Consider the following 21,073-nt stretch of genomic DNA (forward strand, 5'->3'; position numbering starts at 1 on the left):
TGTTACAGCAACTATGCAGTATGCATGTTCATATGCATTATTCATTGCTTTCACCATAAGTCCTTAATCAGAACAGACCACGCTCAAAATTTGACAAAATATTTTGGATTTTATGGGTTTAGATGCTCCAGCACTTTATATACGAAATGTGATGAAAAACTGAACTTCCAACAGACATAAGTACATGAAAATTTTAATGGGATTGAATATGAGGAAAATGTTAAAGCTTCTGAATGAAATGTGAATATATGAAATTCTTTGTGTAGATTTATTGTGTCAAGGCAATACAGATGATCAAAAGCTCATTTTGCAGAAGTAAATGTGAGATAGGATTCCTCTCACTTAACTTCAACCATCTAAACCTCAGGTGCCTAGTCTAACCTAGGCTCCTTTCCCAGGCGGTGGAAAAAATTGGGCACCTCGAAAGGACAGCTTATCCCATCTTTCTTATGACATGCTGCTCAGGAAGGGAACCTCACCAAGTAGCAAGGTCAGACATCGTATTTTTAGATGGCTCACGATAACTTAGTTCCGCTACCATCCAATCAGTGGAAATTCTGTTTACAATATGTCTGAAAATATTGTTCATACTTCCGTATTCACCAGATAGTTTCCAGGAACATACACCTACAGACACTCAGTTTCTGTAGATCATAAAGCAAAACTACAGACGCTATGTTACAAAGGAACAGGTGAAGAGTTTCCAAAAAAATGGTTTAAAATGCTGCCCCTAGTGGAAACATACAGAGGAACATGGAACTGGACCGCATTCAGCAACGAAGTGCATGGAATCAACAATACAACATCAGTTGCTGAGAGGCATAACAAACCCTATATATTCTTTAGAAAAAAAATAAAATTGTCATATTCTAGAGCTAATTGTGTATTTTAAATATTATCGAGCAATGCAAGAGATGTGATTGAATTAAGGAAAGTGAGGAACCACAGACCGATCCGTGGAGCTGTCTTTGAAGCAAACCTCCAAAGCTCCTCTATTCTTATTTCTTGCTTTGACTAATCTCTGCTATCCAAAACTGAAACACAAACCACACTTCAAGTATCGTCAACTAATTTGCAGTATGTCAGCTTGTACTTTAATCAGTCTTTTCACTGACATTAGCTACGTAACATGACTCCAATCAGTAGTTGCTTCATTCACTTTTATCATCTTACAGTCTTGCAAAAATCTATGTACTAATAGTTCATAAATGGCATATACAAACTACTGTCTGAATGATCATGCATTAAATCAAAATGTGGTCTAAGCTGCTACCTTCTCTTCTACCTCATCTCAAGTGTTCATTATTATAACTTTAATACACAGTACTGATGGTGATTCATACCTGTCACTCTGATAATGGTTGATTTATTCTTTCAATTTTCAAATTACAGGTCATCAATATTGAAAACAATTGGCATGATGCATTGTATGGACTTAAATCACCATATAGAAACTATTACTTGTTTTTATCAAGTGACATAACTTGAGCTTAACATATAGCTATCACACGAGCAGATCTGTCACTAGACTTCTTCTGAACTTATCAAAGCAAATTAATGGAGGGTATTTACTGTACTTGTATGGCTACTGCAGGGAAAAGGGTCTGACAATAAATGGTGCATCTGAACTGGTAACTACTAAGTATTTAGCTGCTGTAATCTTCAATACCAATACTGCAATACCTCTCTAGGACTTTAGGAGCAAACCAGATAGGCATTTAATGATTGACCTTATTTAAGTCATCTCTGTTTTGAGTCTCGTGTTACCAGCCGTAAGAGGCTGGACAATATTATTTTTCATCATCTTTAAAAAAACACTAATACACACAGAAAGGGTCCCATTCTTCTGTCTCTGCAGCTGGTTGGTCTATGTAGTTCACTGCTTTGAAAGTTGGGTTGTTCACATCCACACACAAGCACGCCCGCATAAAGGGGGCTTCCCTTGGCCCCGGCAGGCTGCTGGAACATTTCTACAGCCACTCACGGGTCCAACGCTGCGAGCGCTCTGCACGCAGCTGTCCGTCACTACACCTCAGTGGCTGTACTCGAAGCCAACGCACATGCAAGAAGTTTCAGCCTTACTTTTAGACTCTTTTAGACTAAAACGGTCTAGGACAGAACGAAGCAGTAAGTTATCCTTGAGCGGGATCTACCTGTCAGGAAACAGGCTGTATTTAAGCGCAGCAAACACGCTGTCACCTGGGAAGCTGCGAAGCCAACAGGCTTGGATGAGGGCACAGGACGTGCAAGCACTATCTCAAAGCATTACTCTGCTGGACGGCAGCTTGAGGGACGGAGGAGCAGCAGGGACGCTCCCGAGCCTTCCGCGTTACCTTTTGGCAGCGCCCACTCCCGGCGGCGGCGTCGAGACCCCCCCCCACACACCCTCAGAGCCATCCTCGCCCCTCGCCCCTACCTGTCTGCAGGGACACGTCGGTGGGCTCCCCGCCGGAGAGCGGCTGGATGCGGAGGTGGTACCACGTCCCGGCCTCCAGGCCCCGCAGGGCGCAGCCGTAGGAGCCGTTGGCGGTGCGGGCGGGCTGGCAGCCGGCGGGCTGCCCGTCCTCGGAGCGCCCCGTCACGCTGAAGTTGCAGGCGGGGGCCGCGGCTCGCCAGCGCAGCCAGGCGCCGTGCCCGGCGACGAGCCGCACCGTCAGGTTGGCGCTGCACCCCGCCGCCTCCCCGAGCGCGGCCTGCGGGGAGAAGAGGGGAGAATGGAGAAGAGGAGCGCGGGGAGGCGCTGCGAGAAGCCGCCCCGCCGAGCGCTGCCCCCCGCCGCTCACCTCGCTCAGGGCCAGCGCCACGCACAGGGCGAGCCCCGCTCCATGGCTCAGCATCGCCGCCCGCCTTCACCCGCCCAAGCCCTCGCGGGGAGGGGGGCGAGAAGCCGAGCGCGCCCGGCGGGGTCCCGGGGGCGCCCCCTCCGCCGGGCCGCCCGCTTGCTGCATGCGCTGCGGGACGCCCCGGGCGCCTCGCTCCCTGCCCGCCCGCCTGCCTGCGCCGGGGGGCGGCGGCCGGGGGGTGCGCGGGGGCTGCCCGGCGGCCGGCCGGCGGCGGCTGAGGAGGAGCGGGGGGCGGAGGAGGCGGGGGAGGCGGCCGCCGCTTCCCACGCTGCCATTCTGACCCGGGCTGACTCCGCCGGAGCCCTCTCGGCGGGCTTCCGCAATCAAAAGGCGATTTCCTCGCCGCCCGAAGCGGGGGGGGGACGGGGGGAGTTGAGGCGGGCGGGGGCGGCGCCCCGCGGCACGGTGCGGGGACGAGCCGCGACCCCCGGTCCCCGGGTCTCCGGGGGGCGAGGGTCGCCCTCCTTCCCGGGGCGCCACCCCCGCGGCCGCCCCTCGGGCCCTCCTTCCTCACGGCCCTCGGCTGCTCGCCCCCGGCTTTCCTTTCGGCCCCCTCTCCCACCACACCTCCCTTCCTTCCTCGCCGCTTCCTCTCTCTTCTGATCCCCCCCGGGGGGCTCCGGGCCCCTCGCCCCCCTCACGCAGGGCAGCCGCCATTTCGCACCTCGCACCTTGCCTCGTGCCCACCTCACCTCACATGCCCCTCGCCTCACACCCCCTTCTCCTCACGCCCGCCCTGTCTCCTTTTGACTTCAGCCGTCTCTGAACGTCCCTCTCAGCGTCTTTTTGTGGGACAACCTGGCAGCCTGAGGGGCGTGTGGGGTTTGCTATGGACCACCGAGGCCTCTGTCCTCACCCTGTCCCTGTGACACCGTGACCACAGCCATGAGGCCAGGAGCACCCTGGCAGAGCTTGCCACCGAGCTGCCGCCTATGCACAGCAGAGGAGTAGCTCGTGTATCAATGGCCAAGCTTTTTGTTTTGCTCTGCATCAACTTCTGTCCTTGAAACAATTCCCCGGAATAACTCCCATGCTAAAATTACACACCAGCGAGAGCAAAAAGAATCCCTGTTTTTAGACAGCACACAACAAGCTGCGCGCAATTTCAAATTCAGCTCTAGCTGCGGCACAGCTCTCCATTTCTGTCATGCACACCCATTTCCTTTTACTTAAGTTTTCTGCCTTTTAAAGCTTATATGCATGTGTATGCAGGTTGGGGTGATGGAGAAGAAACACAGCTAAAATTGTTTCAGACCATCAGATACTCAGATAAGCGATAACCTAGCAACTACTGAGTAAATTTGTGGCTGCATAAAAGGGAAGGAATTCATCATTTACTTTCTTCACATGGGAGTGGCACTTTTCTGCATCTTTCTGTACTGCAAGATGCACACAGCATCTAAAAGCAGCATCTCGAGCAAATTCAGTACCATCCCTGTTTCAGTCTTGCCCCATTTTGATATTTAGGGAGAAAAGGTGCTAGCATTTAAAAATGTTAGTCTGCCTTTCAGGGGAACTGCTACTGTAGGATCTGGGGGGCCCTTAATCTGTCAAACAAGATATAAATATCTGAAAATGCTTAGCTCTTATTCTTCCATTCAGAAACCAGAGGTCTCAGCACTCTTGGGTGGTGACTTGGACTTGCGGAAAGCTTTACTGGTCTCTGGAGTTTCATGCCTTGTCCTAGGGACCTGGCACAGCGAGTGCTGGGCTTTACGCTGCAAAGGCTCGGGATGACCGATAACCTTAGGATCAATAATGTTACTTGATGTTATAAATATATATTGACTATTATATCATTGTCAAGCCCATTGCAGGACTAGATCTCCCCTGGAAGAAATGCTTTACATACTTCAGACAAAAGGAGTGACTGTGCCTCTAAGAGCTATTACAGTGGTAAAAATTCTGTTGACAGAAAACACAAGGTGCGTGTATTGGATGTTAACTGGTACTAAAACTATAAAAGTGTCTTGTAATCAGCTTAAAGTGAAAGATTTTTGCAGCATAAAATCATCTTTAGACAATTGTGCTTTAGGGACCTAATGGCATAAACTATATCAACACTTTCCCAGCACTGGAGAATAGAAAATATGAAGGCTTATTGGGATGTTTGGATCACTTCAGACCCCTCTCTGAAAATGACAATATTCAGAGCAAGCTGCATTTTCTTGGAAAGTTGGAGCTTGCTTTGTAGGGACTTTTTAAAGCATATCCATAACCTGAAATATATAACTCAGACATATAGGTGTAAATTAGTTAAGTAGATGTAATATGTGAAAGAAAAAAATGAAGTCTGTGCACACTTATAGAATTCAGAGGATAAATTTAACCTATCAAAAATGAAGTTTAAAGATTCTTGGAAATGTCTGTCTGTCTTCTCCAGCTGACATAAGATAATGCCCGGAGAAAAGCTATGTTGCTGCTTCTTCGCATTGCCCATAATTTCAAAGTTCCTACTTTATTACCCTTATTCTTGCTATCATAAAATCTTTAAAACTACCCTGCTATAGTTATATTAGTAAGAAAATTCGTTTTTACATGGTTTGAGACTTCCTTCTGTACATTATCCGCTACAAGACTGCTCTAAGTGTAATGTCTGCCACAGACGTCTATGCCAGTACTGGAACAGAACAGGAGGGATCCATCATTCACTGGTGGCAATATATGTATATAGAATAGCCAACATAATATGAGTAATTATTTCCAGAGTGGTATTGAATAAATGGGCTTTTAGCAAATCAACAGTCTTGCAGCCTGTAACACTTACTGATCTGTGTGGCAAGCCAAGAAACTAATTAAAAAAAAAAAAAAGAATAAGAAAAAGAAAAAAAAAAAAAAAGAAGTGGAAGTGAGCTTTGGGAGTGGCCGGACATGTCTCTAATGGCAGGCTCCAAAGTCTCTTTCAGACACTTTCCCAAGGTTTCCTGAGTTTTTTTTTTTTTTTTTTTTCTAACACCAACCTCTCTCTCTGCCTCTCTAATCAAGAGGAAATGGGCTTTGCATAGCTTTTGTCACGGCTTGAAAGTGCAAGCTGCAGTTTTACTTGAAATCCAAGGCTGCTCTAAACCAAACATTTTGTTTGATTGAAGTGTCACCATTGTCCCCTCAGAACTAGTATGCTCACAGCCAAATAACATCAAGGCTTTAGTTCTACAAACAAGAGGACCTGGCCTGGGGCAGATGCAGTTCACAGGAAGAATTGTCTTCCTAACAGCCCTTATCAGTCTACCTGTTTTCAAAGTATCACATTAACTCCAATTAATCTTTTAAACACCTCTGCTAGCTTGACAAAGATGTTTTTAATTCCACTCTAAGGACAAGGAAGCTGAAAGACGGAGGCCAAAAACGTTTCAGTTTGTGTGTCAGAGTATCTGATGGAGTATCTAGATTCAAATGTCCAGACCTGGCTGGAGACTCCAAGTGACAGATACTTGTGAATTTTATTTATTTATTTATTTTTTTAATGGTGATGCCTAGCATGCTTATCATCAGGAATCTGGTTTTGAAGTTTTGACCTAAGCAACCTGCTCAGTGCATATCATGTGAACGAGGAGATGAGCTGGGGTAGGAACATAGGAGGTGATAGCTTCAATACAAACAGTGCCTTTTCTCCAGCAGCAGTGGGACCTCAGTAGGAGTGCTGGAGGCACTTTGGGAAATAAAATATTCTACAGGATATTTCCATTTGGAGGAGACAGATATTCTGTGCAGGAGGTTTGTATATGAGCAGAGGGCATGGAGAAATTAGCTCAGCCTGCCTGTACCAACCCAAAATAAAGGTATTTTAAAAGAACCAGCTGTGGAATAGGGTGCAGTGCACCCATCATCAGCTCAGTCCCTTGTGGGCAGCACAAAAATAGCTGTGACAGGGACCATAAATGTTCAAGTTAGTAATTTCAGCCAGCATAGTCCTGGGTAACACTACTTCTTTCCCCCTGTCTGAAGCAGTCTCTAGTGACACTGCTTGAACCAGAATGTACAGGATTTCCTTAGAATAATCAGGATACGTTGAAGAATGAGCTCCTGTTGAAGACTACTCTGTCCCACAGCCCTCCTAAACACAGAACATATTTCTTAGTCTCATCCACGGTAACACTGACACCCAAAGTAATAACTGAAACGTTTGCCTACCCCAGTACATTGAGTGCAGTGTGGTCTCCTGGACAAGAAGCTACAGGGAAATACGGGATTTTTAGCTCTAACACCCAAGTGTTGATATCAATAAAGTGGCCAATAATCTCCTCAGTGCTTTAGGTCTAACTGCCTGTGGACGTTTTGCCAATGATTATACCAGATTTGTTCTCAAATTACTTATTGTGCCTCGCCCACACAAAACAGAAGCCTGGAGGTACTGTATGCCCACACTTAGCTTCTTCTATGGATGGAGCTGGCACCCATTCACCTACTCTGCCAGGGCTGTTTGTGGTTGGACTCAGGAACATAGATCCAGAAGCAGCTGTGTGTCCTGCCCTCTGTCCATCGGTCAGTAAATAAGCTGACCAGGGCCAAGGCCAGGGATCCTCGTAATGCAAGTTAAAACATTCACTTTTCACTTGCTTTGGTCTATAAGCCATGTGTGTAATTTTAGGGCTCAGCTATCCTAAAGGAGTTCGTAAAGCGTACTGTTTCTTACAGCGTACTTAGAGCTAGACCCTCACGCCACGCAACAAACCAATGGCAGAGGCTGTCACTGAGAACAGATACGTCAGCTCCCGTGTCTCCTGCTACATCCATGAGCTTCCCATTGCTCCTCACGTATCCTGAGCATTTTCCCTGGAGCTCAGAGATTTTCCCAGTGCATTGTGCGCACCACAATTGTGCTGTACGGAAGGGGAAGATTTTTTCTGCAGCTGTACTTCTAGCAAAGGGGACTATCAGCATGAACAAAGAATCCCATCAGAATAAAGAACAAAGCTCAGTCCTGCAGCTGTTTTTCTTTCTTTCTTTCTTTTTTTTTTTTTTTAGTCTATGAAGCATCCACCTGTAATAGCTATCAGGCTCCACAGAGTGGAGCAGGCTTAATAAAAATCAATCAATAATTCCTCTGCCTTACCTCCTCCGTAGTGCTAGGGTATTGAGGAGTAGTTGTTGGGATCCAGGCTTTCTCTGTTACTGCAGACTTGAAATCAAAGTAGAGGTTTTCAATTAATTTTTTACTGAAGTGTTCAGTCACATTTCTGATGAACATCTCCGTGCCACTCTCCGGCAGATTTTCAGGCCTAGAGGTAACAGTGCTTAAAGGGGAGGATGTGGCTGTAGTACTCCGTACAGAAGTGTCTGTATCTTGGAGATCTACGATAAATGAAGGAAAGTGATTAAAATCAGCTCTGCATTTTTATAACCAGTTCTTTACATGCCTATAAATGTGGTTGAAATGGCTTCTAAGTAGTTTAAGTGCACCTGTCAGCTCTGGAGTTTCTTACTTTTAGTACAAATATTATTTTATGTTAACATCAAATTTTGTGCAAAACAGAAGTATAGAAGAATATATATCCTGAACATTCACACCACTCATTTTAAAAGCAGTCCGTCACTGGTTCCAAAGCGAAGAGAAAGGCTGTGTTTGGTCATTAGCAGCATGATGTTTTCACTCATAGCTTTTTCACTTACATGAGTTTTACCAAACAGCACACAATTTTAGCTTTATATGGCCAATAAAAAGTCCAGGGTTTAAGGACATGGGACAGATTCTCATCTGCCTCTTGTTGGTGTAAGTTCAAATTATGGCTTTATTTGAGATAACGAAGTTCCTTGTGCCCACATGGACACTCTCTTGCATTTCAGGTCTGTCCCATGCAGACACCACGCTAACCCCTGACTGCACCCTTTCCAAGGTTCAGCTAACAATGGTATCAGTGCACTAAAGTGTCTGCAAATGTAACTGCGGGTTTGCTTTTTTAGTCACGTATGCTTCAGAGAACGCCAAAGTTGCAATTAGAGCGCAGGAAAGATTTTACTACACATTTTTCCTCCACATTTTCACGGCTCTTCCTCCCCATTGGTATGTATTTAATATCCTTTCTTTGTGGCGGTGAGGGCAGGGTTCAATCCGTGGTGGCCTCTACATCTGGTAGCATCACATTTCAGCTAAGCGATTGGAATCACTCGCTGGCCCCTTCTCACAAAAAAGCTGCTCTGCCATTGCTGGAGCACAGCTCGTGTGTGTTGGCCCAGCGCCCAAGACACTTTATCTGTCCTTGAACTGGGGTCTCCAACATGACAGAGCCTTGTTTTGCTGCTGAGCCACTGGGCTGGTTGCCATTTATAACAATTTTCGCTCACAAGCCCTCTAAAAAAAAAAAAGAAAAAAAAAGTAATGACTGTGTTAAATTGAAGCAGAAGCTTACAAATGTAATTACTTGGTGGGCAATTATGTCTTAGCAGGCCAATGTGTGATTACCTCTTTACCCAAAGGATCAGTGGGTAAGCTTATATGAAGTCTTTTTGTTTGTTTTGTTTTGTTTTTTGTATACGTGTAAATATGCGTGTTAACATGTTTATTTAATGAAACTCTCAGTACTCTCGTTTGCATCCAGAAATAAAAGTGAGATTGTAAGCCCTTGTAGGTGACACTTCCATGCAAGTGTCACCTGCACTCGACAGCACAGTGTGCTCACCAGGTATGCAGTGCTGGATCTTCTTGAAAAGGATTGGTTTGCTAGGATGGGAGGATACCCACTTTATACATTTTCCCTCCTTTTATCTAACTGTGTTTCTCTGGAAATAAAAATGACCAGGTATCCAATTCGTTACAAAAATTGTTGATCGAATATTTTTCCAAATCAAGGCACTGAAAATAATACTATAGACCTAATTCTGCTTTATTTTACAATGAAAGTAGCCCTTTACAGTGCAAAGGGTTTTGTCAGACCCTCAGGTCTGCTCCAACACTGTGTGATCATCCTCATGCTGCTGCTGCTGTATTTGCAGAATCCCCTGCAGAGTGCCTATGGTGCGAAGTCTGCTGTGGTCCCACATCACAATACCTTTATGTCCCACATCAAAAGGCTGGAGAAGAGTCTGGCAGTGGCAGCCATGTGCTCAAGCTGTCATCAGCTACAGAAATAAGCCCTTTAGCTGACACAAGTCCAGGCTTAGTCTCAGGTCTTTGTTCCTGGGGATCGCCTGTTGGTTGGGGGTCTCTGAAAGTCTGCAGTAGGCAAGTGGAAATGACAGCCCCAAGGACTGGGACAGAATTAGGCCTGCTGGCTCTGTGCCTCTCAGATATCTCCAACTTCAGCAGGGAGTAGGCTACTGATAGAAAGATAGCTTTAACAAAAGGGCATCTGAGTGGTCAGCAGCCGCTTAGGAAAAAAGGCCACGCAGCGAGGTTCCTAAATATAGATTTACACATCCAACTTAAAAGCGCATTTGAAAAAAAAATCTTGGCTTTCTTTACAGACAAATAGCAGCCATTCCAACAGGAAGACGCTTACATTCCAGTGCCAATTGTGTTTTAGGAAAGCTGCTACTCTGTAAAAGGGACAACGGTGCTGCCAGAGGCACCTATGGGACCTGGCATCCAGTGGGTAAGTGGCACTCCAGGAGCCGAGGGGAGAGCCTGACCCAAAAACCCCACTGGCAGCAAAATGCTTGGCCCTCAGAAATGTGCCACCAGCCCGAGGAGGTCCCACGAATGAGCACTCAGTCACTGCACCACCTGGCTCCTTTTCTTAAGAGAGAGGATCTCCCCAGTCAGAGGCTGACAACCTACAACCTGCAGACGGAAATGACTTGGGCATAGCACTGTGCCATCCTGGAACTTCAGGTATACATACCAGTGCTTCTCATGTACGCTACACTGGACTAACAGGGTCCAAATCTGCCCTCACTTCAAGCAATTCAGGATTCAGGTTTATATTAGCTTTCTAAGTAAAGCCACTACAGTCCTAGCGTAAGGGCCCTCACATCCCTTCTTCAGCAGCAGGCGCTTATGAAAGAAAAATTTGTATTATAAGACCCCAGCAAACAGATTTCTGCACAACTTTTCTGCACAAATTTCTATCCAGAAAAAAACTCACCTCCTATCTGTACATCAGCAAAGTACACAGGAATTGCAACAGTGGGATTACTTGCAAGTGTTTAACATTGTTCTAGCAGTCTCTTTGGAAATCAGTCATAAAACCGTTCATGGGAACAGAGCTGCAGAACTGACACTGACATTGATCACTAGTGGCTGGATGATATACAGTGTGTGAACTGTAATCATCACTGCATTGTAATCATCAGCAGCACACCCAGCAGAAATTATGGCATTATGACTAAGCACATACTTCATCCATGGGATGTACTGCAGACTGCATCCATCTGCACAGCAGCAGGATGCTTACAAGAAAAGGAAATCCATACGCCATGTATGCATGATGAGCAAGGGCGCTGTGCATCTATCCCTGGTTACTTGTCAGGTACTGAGAAGCTGTGGTGGTGCCTTTAGACTCAGGTGAGCCAGCGTGGGGCAGCTTTCTGAAACTGCTTGCATCCTATTAGTCTGCCCAACCCTTAAAGCATAGCTTCAGAAAATGGAGGCTGAATTGCTTCTGAAAACACAAATGATTCAGGTATCTGTTGTATAAGAAAAAAATGCTGTGTAAGGCTGAATCTAACTTGCTGACAGCAAGATTTTAAATCTGAAGGGGTTGTTTTAAGGTCTCTATATGTGCAGGAAAATGAATTATCTTTCTAGCTGTCTCCTAACTCATAAATAGACTGCAAAAATAAAGGCTCTCTGATATATACATATACATGTATATATACACACTTTGGATTTTTGTTGCTTGTAGGAGTGTGACAGAAAACCAAAATACACTAAATGGCCTTTCTTTCCCCATGCTTTTGAAAACTGTAAAATGTATGCTACTGTAGAAAAATGTCTTCTTTATCTGAAAGGTTGTAGAGATTAGAGACGCTTGCATCTCAGGTCAGAGAGGTCGAAACTCCAGTAATCCTGAGCTGATCCTGTACTTGCTTGTTTTTGAAATGCTGAAGTAACCACTTGGAGGCTCTTACAGCACCATACTGGTGGAACATCCCAGATAACTACGGTGATAATACCATAGCTCTGTCAGCCCTATTTCTGACTCTCCAAATAGCCCCAGCTCACCCTGAAGTGGTATTTTGGTCACTGCAAGGTACCAAGAACCCATAAACTCCATGGATTACGTCTCTAATGAAGAGAATTTAGAAAGGTAGATACTATGTAGACACCCAGAGCTTGGTTCAGTTGCCTGAACATGGACACCTAGAATGATCAGAAATGCCCTAGGGCACCTGAGAGATCTGCTCAGGGCTCTCATAGGACCTATGGAAGACTGATGTCTCTGTGGGTATGCCGTTAGAGGTCAGGAATGGAGCACCTCGGATGGCATGAAAGCACTATATTGAGACAACTGAATTAAGCCCTTTTTTTAGACACTGGTATTTAGATATCTAGTAGCTGAAACCTTCTCCATACTCTACACAGAGAGCCATGCAAAATAAAGAGAGAACTTAATCATGAAAATTACCAGTATAGTTGTCAGCAACTGTCGTCTTTGTTAGCATTTGCAGCTCAAGACGATATAGTAAAGCAGGACTGGCCATCCTCCTGGTTGCTCTGGGAAGCTGCTTACGTTGCTACGTTTTTTTTTCCTATGATAGGAGCTTATCTGTTTTTATTCTACATTGTCTGCACTATAGTTCACTGAGACTTTGAAAATTAACCAAAACAAAAGACCTGGACTACACTGCAGGTTTTTCCATTTCTTTTTAGAAACTGTAAAAACACATTTATCTTTGAGCTTCTCTCAGTATGGTATTGGATTATGTGCAAGGATTTATAGTTATATCCAAGGATCTGACACTGATGCCTTTCTTTTTCCAGAAGGAGCTGAGCAAAAATGGTCATCCATACATTGCTTTGACCAAAGAAAGAAGATTCAAGTATTTTTTAGTATTTCATGGGTTCACATAGATGCTAGTAAACTCTTTTACTTACAAAACCCTATAAAATAACACCTTAGGGAGATCAAAACTGGTTTGACTGAATGTTTTTTAGGAAAAATGTTTTGAGTCAATTCAAAGGTAAAATGAATATGTTCACTCTTCCTCATCTATTTCATTCTGGAGAAAAGTGTAAGGGGTACACATACAAAAGCCCAACTTGTTATGAAGCTATAGACGGATTGTTGTAATCATTGCCAACAATGAAGGTGTTGAAAAATGAAGGCCCAGAGATGTAACATGGTGACAAAAATGATTAAGAGTTGCATCTTTTTCTGTGTTTCTGCCACCTTTCTTTGGTGCTCTTAGATATTAGGAACAAATTCTTTACTCAGAGGGTTGTGAGGCACTGGCACAGGCTGCCCAGAGAAGCTGTGGATGCCCCATCCCTGGAGGTGCTCAAGGCCAGGCTGGATGGGGCTTTGGGCAACCTGGTCTGGTGGGAGGGGTCCCTGCCCATGGCAGGGGGTTGGAGCTGGGTGGGCTTTAAGGTCCCTTCCAACCCAAACCATTCTGTGACTCCGTGATACTGCTTCTCGGCTGTTTTGGAGCATGCTCTGAGTGGGCACTGCTCTGGCCTCCTCTTCCTTCCATCTCACCCACTGATGTAAGCAATGGGATGTGAACTGAGTAAGCTCATGCTCAGACTTGCTTGTCTGTTTTGTTTTATGTCTTTGTAGATCCCACTATGGCTTTTAAGTACCTGGCACATAACAGTGAATAACAAAGCCATGCTCCTCTACAAAGTCAGCTTCTCTTCTGAACGGGGCTTAGTCCTGGTAACCACAATTGTAGGGTTTTGCAGCTACACTTACTTCAGGAGATGTCCCGACTGTATATGATACAGCAGAAGGGAAATACAGCACAGGATATTACATTACAGAACAGTTCATGTCACCTTCTGTGTCCACACTGCTCTACAGGCTGCATGTCACTCTCTGGAGCTCAGTGAATAATTTCAGCATATACCTTTCCCTCTTTGAAATCGTTCTCCACTTAGTGAATAATTTTTGGTCTGCGGTGGTTTTGAAGTTTGTTGATAATATTTGAGGTGCCAGACGGCATTGCCTCTGATCTGTAATTGCGTATTTTAGTGAAACTAATCTTCCCAGAACAAAAAAGACTTGTAAGAATTGCTTACGCTTCTCAGAAGTGACAACAGCATTATTGTGTTTTATTTGCGATGCTCTGGGTTATCTGTTATTTGCATGCAACAAATTTTGCTGTTCTCAGTCAAAAGTGAAGATCTTAGCCCCTCTCAAATAACATTGCCTGTAATTTGTAATGATCACATAATTTACTGTGTGCAAAGTTCCTGTGCAAATATGTAATACCTCCAAATACAAAATGGCGGCCTGAGAGTCCTTCAAGTCTGCCAGTTCTCTACGTGCAAAACCATACTTTGCCTAGCTCTTCCGCTGTCCTTATGAGGACACTTCCAACCACTAGTTGATTATCGTAATTAACATGCAGAATTTGCTTCTCCTTCTGTCCCAGACATATTGTGCTTCCAATGAGTTTAAGCTCTCTTTTCTTTTTCTACCTTGCTCCTTAGGTGTGTTCTGTTTCTCCAAGTGCCACCACTCCCTCATCATCCTGCCTTCATCCAGCTCCTCCATGCTTTCCTCCTCCCTGTTTTCACTCCTCTTCCTTCTCCTGGATCCTGGACTTAGGAGAGCTCTGACCCCAAGTTCCTGCTGCTGAAAAGAAGGCCCTATAGCTCTTTTGGGACGATGCATCTTTCTGCCCATAAACTCCTTGTGAACGTGATGAGAACCAAAGTCTCACCATCTCAATCAAGGGAGATGATACCTGGCGAGCCTTCGTTGTGTCAGCTGTTTCAGCCAGTTGCCAGAATCAACCATGGCTTTGTGTGAGACAGACTGTCTGCTGCTAGATTTAAAGTGATCTCTGACTGAACAGAGCTGGGATACACATGTAAACTGATCGTGATTCCCACAGAGTCATTTAGGCCAGGATTGTAGCAAAAACTATATATCCAAACACATCTCAGACGCCTGATTTGAAATCCAAATCCAAGCTCAGACTTTATCCAAGCTCAGAAAACTCATGCTTGGCATTTGAAGTAGCTCCAGTACAAAAGGTAGTTGCAGATGTTGGGTTTGGAGCTTGTACTTTATCTGAGCTGATAAGGTGTTTGGGATGTAATTCAGTAAGTTATTCCTTTGTGAAAATATTTCTACTTTTTTATGAGTACTATGAAAACAACGAGGGTAAATTATAATAAAATATGGTGTTACTCAGGAGTAGAAAAACATACAGCCATTTCAGCTCCAAAGACTTAGCTCAGTTTTTTACTATCTTATCTAAATATAGACTGAATATGTTATTTTAGGCTGATCCACAGCAGCTTTCACTGAAATTAGACAGATGTGTTTGGAAGACTAATTTTAAGAATTCAACATTGAAATTTTTGATACTCGTATGACCATTGAGACCAGCACTGTAGGCTTTTTTTTTTCTTGTAGTACTTATCCTTATTATTTTTAAAAATGCATCTCTTTACAATACTTCTACTCTATGTGAGCTTCTTACATACCTAGAATTCTTAGTTAGGTACTGTGGATCATAATGTATTGCTGATTTCTCAGCTTCCCAGAGCTGTCAAAAAGGAGATAACTGATACAGTGAGATTCTGAAAGTGGAACAACAGGTTTCCTTATGGGGAGAATTTCAGGAAAATTAAGGTAAATTCATTAAAGAATTGTGCACAGTAAACAGATGAGAAGGTGCTTTGATACTACATGACAATCGTCTAACTCAGTTCTCATTGGTCTTAAATTGCTCCTCTGAGGATGAGTAAGAAAAGGATGCAAGGTTTTAAATGTTAGCTACACTTTACCCAGCTATCTACAGAAATGAATAGTGCCTGGGTACCTCACCTTAACTCTTCATGGTGTCTTTGAGTAAGCAAGCCATTCTTACCCTATACTCAGAACTTCAAATGATTTTGCATTTTTAATCTCTAAAATGTATGAGCGGGCTGGGATGGCATCTTGGCCAATTTTCCATTCCCTGATTCTGCAAGCTGTCTTTTTGGACTTCCACTCAGGTGAGTACTCTTGCTGTTGTGAGTAGATTACTGCAAGTGCAAATTGGGTGAAAAAATTGATATCCAGCCTTACAAGGAATGGGTGGATCAGCTGTCAATAATGCCTTAACATTCTCAGGTTAGAAAGAACAAGCAATTTGTTTCAAACATTCTGGAAACTTGGCCAGATGCAAAAGTATTGGATCATGAAACATTTTTGAAATCCTGTAAAGACAAGAATAAACGGTGCATTTCCCAGCAAAACACTTAACTGTGCAGGTTGCTCTTATTTACCATGAAGAACAGCTTAAAAGTGTGCAAGCAGAATATCAGAAGGATGAAATAGTCAAAATGAAGGATTGACAAGAGGACATCAAGGAAAACATTATTAATTAACATTCAAACCATTCCTTTGGTTTGAATGTTCATACCTTCATACCTTCCTTTTTGCTGTGGATATGTAAACATGTAACTTCACAGGTCCAGAAGGATGTGCACAGACTCATTCATATCTAAGTGTTATTGCAAGAATTTCTGAGATTTTTGATTTAGTTCATTATTTTCAGGATTTTGAGTGTTCTTACAGATATTTCATCTAAAGGCAGAGTGACACTGTGTAAACACATGAATGTGTAAGCCATATGGCTCTTCTAATCATGGATTAATGATTCTTCTAATCATGATTTGGGTTAATCAGAGCAATAATTGTATTTGATTTTCAGATGTCTTCTTGCTCTTGAAAGATTGAATATGCATTTGGATGATAAAATGAATGGGGAGGAGAAGGACTTGTACACATCCATATTTAAAAAACTATTAGGAATTACAACCCACATTTCTGTTTAAAAATGTAAAAGGAAATGATACAAAATAGTGAGCTGAGATTGCACATAAGCACTTTGATCCAAAGACTGGGAGTAGAAAAGAGGAGGGACATCCTGAAAATGCAAAATGGCTTTACAAAACACACCAATTGTCAGAAAGACAGCACTAATCTCAGCTGTTCTTTTTGTTCTCTAAAAGCATTTTTGACTATGAAAAATGTTTTTCCATATGAATAAAACAACAGTTTGCAACATTTGATTAAATATAAAAGACATTTTTGCTACCAAAACTTCCAGGATACTTCCTTGAAGGAATAGCTCACCTTGCTTTGAGCACAGATTTACATAGACAGGTTTTCCCATCTCTCTGGCTTCAAGCTGCATCCATGTATGAAGATATTTCTTACTCTGCTTGGCCATTACCTTCTGACCTTGCTTTGTGAGAAAGAGTGAGCTGTTGGCCACCTTCAGGAGCCCATCCTCCTCGTGGCAAGTCCACCTGACTGCCTGGGAGCAATCAACGATGATGCTGCGAGATGACAGCGCAGAGCGCGTGGAGATGCTCAGGCACTGGCCAGATTTCACGTGAAGGAGCCTGTCATCGGCCATCCACTGCCACTGCTGGTTGGGGCTGGTCATACTGCACTTTTCCATAATGACTCCTTTCTTTTCTGAAAGACACTGCTGTTTCTGCACATGGATAATCAGAAACCCCTCTGGAAGAGGAAAATCCCAGAAAAATACAATAGATTACATATGGTTATTTAACAAAAAGCAAATTCCTGATGATTTAAAATATGTCAGCAAATAAAGATCTCTTCCCACTTTCTACATGTTGAACTTTTCATGAACTTTCCTTGTGCTGAACCTATTTAAAAGAACACCAAGCATACAACCCGCATGATGCAAATACTGTTTCATGGTAATGTAAAGAGTGAGGATGCAAAAAGCAAACTGTTGTGACAAAGCTTACCTTGACCTTCATTATATGTAAAAATGAAAAAAACCACAACAACACACCAAAACCTGTATATAAAATAAATCCAAGAACTTCTAACGTTAAATACCAGTTCTAAATATTGCACTTCCTCTGCTTGAAAGCATACAGAGATCTACTAAAGCTCTCAAGTCTTTTTTCAGTTTTATGGCCCAGTCTTTTTACAACCTAATTTACTGCCCGCAAATTGTTTATTAAAACTCAGTGTTAGTGAAGAAAACATATAAAAGGACATTCCCAGATCTGTGTGTCTCTCAGTGCCCGTGCCTTTACAAGAATGGAGGCTCTTTACTGATAGGAAGTATATCTCTTACAGGATTTACTCCAATGTCTCTAGCTGTTAGTTCTGTGACCGCCCTGATTCACATCAGATCAGCTCTTTGTGCCACCATACTTTAAAAACATACAACAAACACTTAAATGAACAGAACTACAACTCATTCATCAAAAAGCCCCGAAGTTACCAATACAAAACCCGTACATGTCACAGAGCGCAGAACTGGATGTTTCAAAGGCAGCCTCTCTGCCCCATATTATTTACGTTTTTTTTTATAATGTGTTGCTCACACATTTCCAACCTTATTAGTTACAAGGTGATAAAACCAATGCCTACTTCCCTCGGTTGGGGTTTTTCACCCCTCTGTTTTAACAGATATAGCTAGTTTCTAACTAAGCATCACAGAAAGCTCCTGCCTCTGGAATTTTCACAAAGTAAGACTAAAAAACAGGAGCCTCCCTTTCAAAGAGCTTGTCCCAGAGCTCAACCCCTGGATTGTCTAGCATGAGATCTTCTTAAAAAAAATAAGAGTTATATCCAGCATAGAAAAAGACAGTTTATTTTCCTGTGTAAAGAAATCTAAACAGAACAGGCTACATTGGCCCTGCCCCCCGTTCCTTTTGTATGGACTCAACCGAAGAAATGACTCGGTTTTTGTAAGTCACCGGCTGCCCTGGTGGGGCAGAAAGACCAATACAGTGGAGGGGAGGTGGGGAGAGACACTTACCTGAGGACATCAAGGCAAAACAGGTAAAAATCAGGACGTGAATTAAAGAATCCATTTTCCCTCTAGCAACTCCCCACGCTTCTCTTAAAAAAAAAAACACCTCAGATAAGTGAAGCGAAGGCTAGGAAGGAAATGTGCCTTCACAGGGGGAAAAAGTCAGTGACGAGCACTTCCTTCTATTCAATTGTTTTGGGGAGTTTTGCACCACTTTGTCGTTTCATATGATTCTTCAGAGTTTACTAGTTGCTTTATTTTGGAAAAATACAAATACGTGGGGCACTAGAAGAGATGGCGATGAATCTCTTTAGACTAAAAGTCCAAGAAAAGGGATTGTACTTTTGTGTAATGTGTTGCCTGTGAAATTATGAGTCCGCAGGTGATCTGGATGGTGCTGAATAGGTATATACTGTATTATCCAGGGAACACATACACATTTCTTTTTGATATGTAATCAAGCAAACTCCTGATACTGATATTTGTAGCTCCACAAGTCCTAAAAGCCAAGAAGACAGGGGTAGGAGAAGGGCAAGAGGAGGAGGCAGAGCTCTGATGTCTGTACCGGGTCTTACACAAACTTCTCCGGAGGATCCAGTGATGCTGATTTTGCCTTCAGCAGGTGATCCGCTTTGCTCAGTGTCAGTAGGAGCTTGCCTGTGTCATCTGGGTTTACTCTCCTGTGGTCTGAAGTCTTGGGGGATCTAACCAAATTGTACTGGTCTGTGTCTGTTTTGGGGGTACAAGAGTGTGTGCCGCATTGCTCTAAGCAAAAATAGAGACTTCAGTAAATATTTTATATCAAGTGTAATTTATTAGCAGTATGAAGCAAAGTCAACATCACTGCATTAAAAACTCATTATACCCTGTGAACAGACCTCCCAGTGCTATAAGTCATAATGCCAACTTTGAATTTCTCTTAAAAGCAAATTCTTACTGAGCAGTAAGGAAACAGTCATAGCAGCATTTTCTTTTTTGTATAACCTGTCATGGAACAGTCCATATCACTAAAGGCATCTATCTCATATTGAAAGAGATAGAGCAGATAAACAAGATAAGCAAAAAATCCCATATTAATAAAAGACAGACAAATATTTAAAATCCTTACCATTTAATATATGCTACAAAGTTTCTTTTAAAAGTAAAGTGGCTTACACAATTTACAAATACACTGAATTTGGGTCTGTAGCAGAAGCATGTTCTAAGACAATTAACAGTATAGGGTAAATACATACACATTGAATAACAGACATTGTGCTCTGCAACTGCTCTGTAAGACCTACAGTAAATACACATTTAATAGTTAATATTATGAAGAACATATATTTCCATATAAAATATTGACTGCTTTTGAATATTTTCAAAAACAAGACTTTTAATTTTATCTCATCTTCTTTTTCAATTTTTTAAATCCATAATTGAACACTTGCAATTTTAGCAGCAAGAATATTATGTGGCCAAGAAACAAGCTCACCACATAATCAGTAATAGCACTTTACAGTACAGTTGACAGTCCATTCACAAGACAGTTTGCAAACGCTAAAGCATTTATACACTTGATAAACATTTCTTCTGTAGAAGTTCCAATGTCCAGCTGACTCCAGCAGTAGCACATACATACATTCCATATGGCAGATACCAGTATTACAGAATTAACCCACCTTTAGATATATACGTGAAATCCATGTGTAGTTTCAGCACGGTACCTTCTTTATAAATCATTTTTGGGAAGCTCACAATACATTCATATACAGTAAGGGTCCAGCAATCTTTATACTCTTGCCAAACTGTCCACAATCCTTTCAGAAGTTGGCTTCAAAGCCATTCTTCCCACTGCAGTAAACTCCTTGAAGAAGCTGCTGGTAGGTAATGAAATAAATTACCTCAAGAGACTGACATTCGGTTTTGCCCTCCTTGTCTTCACTGGACAGCTTCTGCAGAAAGTCTGCTTTCATACAGACTCAGTGCATGGTGCACAAATTCATACTGTTCACTGGTCTGAACCATTCCACCCCTGAAAAGGAAACACAGCAAAATGAAATCTTATTTCTTACGAATGCAACAATCTCCTGTCCATGCCAGCCCTATCACCACCAGATAATACAAGGACTTTCCTCAATGTTTGACTTAGAGTTTGCTTGAGTAAGTGGGAGATTTGCCTAAGCAGAAGTACATTCTTCATGATTTACATGTACAGCATGAACTACCGGTCCTGATACCATCTGAGTAAGAACTACAGAGAAGAAACACCTGGCACAGTTTACATTGTTAAAACCTACATTTCAAATTCAACACATTCATAGAGAAATTCATTCAGATGCTTGGGCAAGGAGGACCAGGTACAAGGAATCATCATTACCATTGATGGAGCAAGGGAATAT

The 21,073-nt window shown here is 43.0% G+C and overlaps 2 protein-coding genes across 3 annotated transcripts in view; both read right to left on the reverse strand.

Moving 5' to 3' along the window:
• Positions 1–18,818, reverse strand: part of PTPRB (protein tyrosine phosphatase receptor type B) — a 65,474-nt gene extending 46,656 nt beyond the window's left edge. The window contains exons 1-4 of one of the 2 annotated variants that reach the window (XM_040553273.1): positions 18,699–18,818; positions 17,021–17,413; positions 7,897–8,135; positions 2,417–2,693 (exon numbers count right to left, since the gene is read on the reverse strand). In XM_040553273.1, coding sequence (XP_040409207.1) covers positions 2,417–2,693; positions 7,897–8,135; positions 17,021–17,413; positions 18,699–18,753 — 964 coding nt within the window. In that variant the 5' untranslated portion in view covers positions 18,754–18,818. Of the gene's footprint in view, positions 1–2,416; positions 2,694–2,783; positions 2,990–7,896; positions 8,136–17,020; positions 17,414–18,698 lie in introns of those variants that run through there. The other variant, XM_040553284.1, reaches the window with a different exon arrangement.
• A 698-nt stretch (positions 18,819–19,516) lies between these two features.
• PTPRR (protein tyrosine phosphatase receptor type R) overlaps positions 19,517–21,073 on the reverse strand; it is a 144,060-nt gene continuing 142,503 nt past the window's right edge. Inside the window, exon 14 of the mRNA XM_040553293.1 lies at positions 19,517–20,706. Coding sequence (XP_040409227.1) covers positions 20,613–20,706 — 94 coding nt within the window. The 3' untranslated portion in view covers positions 19,517–20,612. The remainder of the gene's footprint in view (positions 20,707–21,073) is intronic.

This window comes from Cygnus olor, chromosome 1, assembly GCF_009769625.2.
Source record: "Cygnus olor isolate bCygOlo1 chromosome 1, bCygOlo1.pri.v2, whole genome shotgun sequence".
NCBI classification, from domain to species: domain Eukaryota; kingdom Metazoa; phylum Chordata; class Aves; order Anseriformes; family Anatidae; genus Cygnus; species Cygnus olor.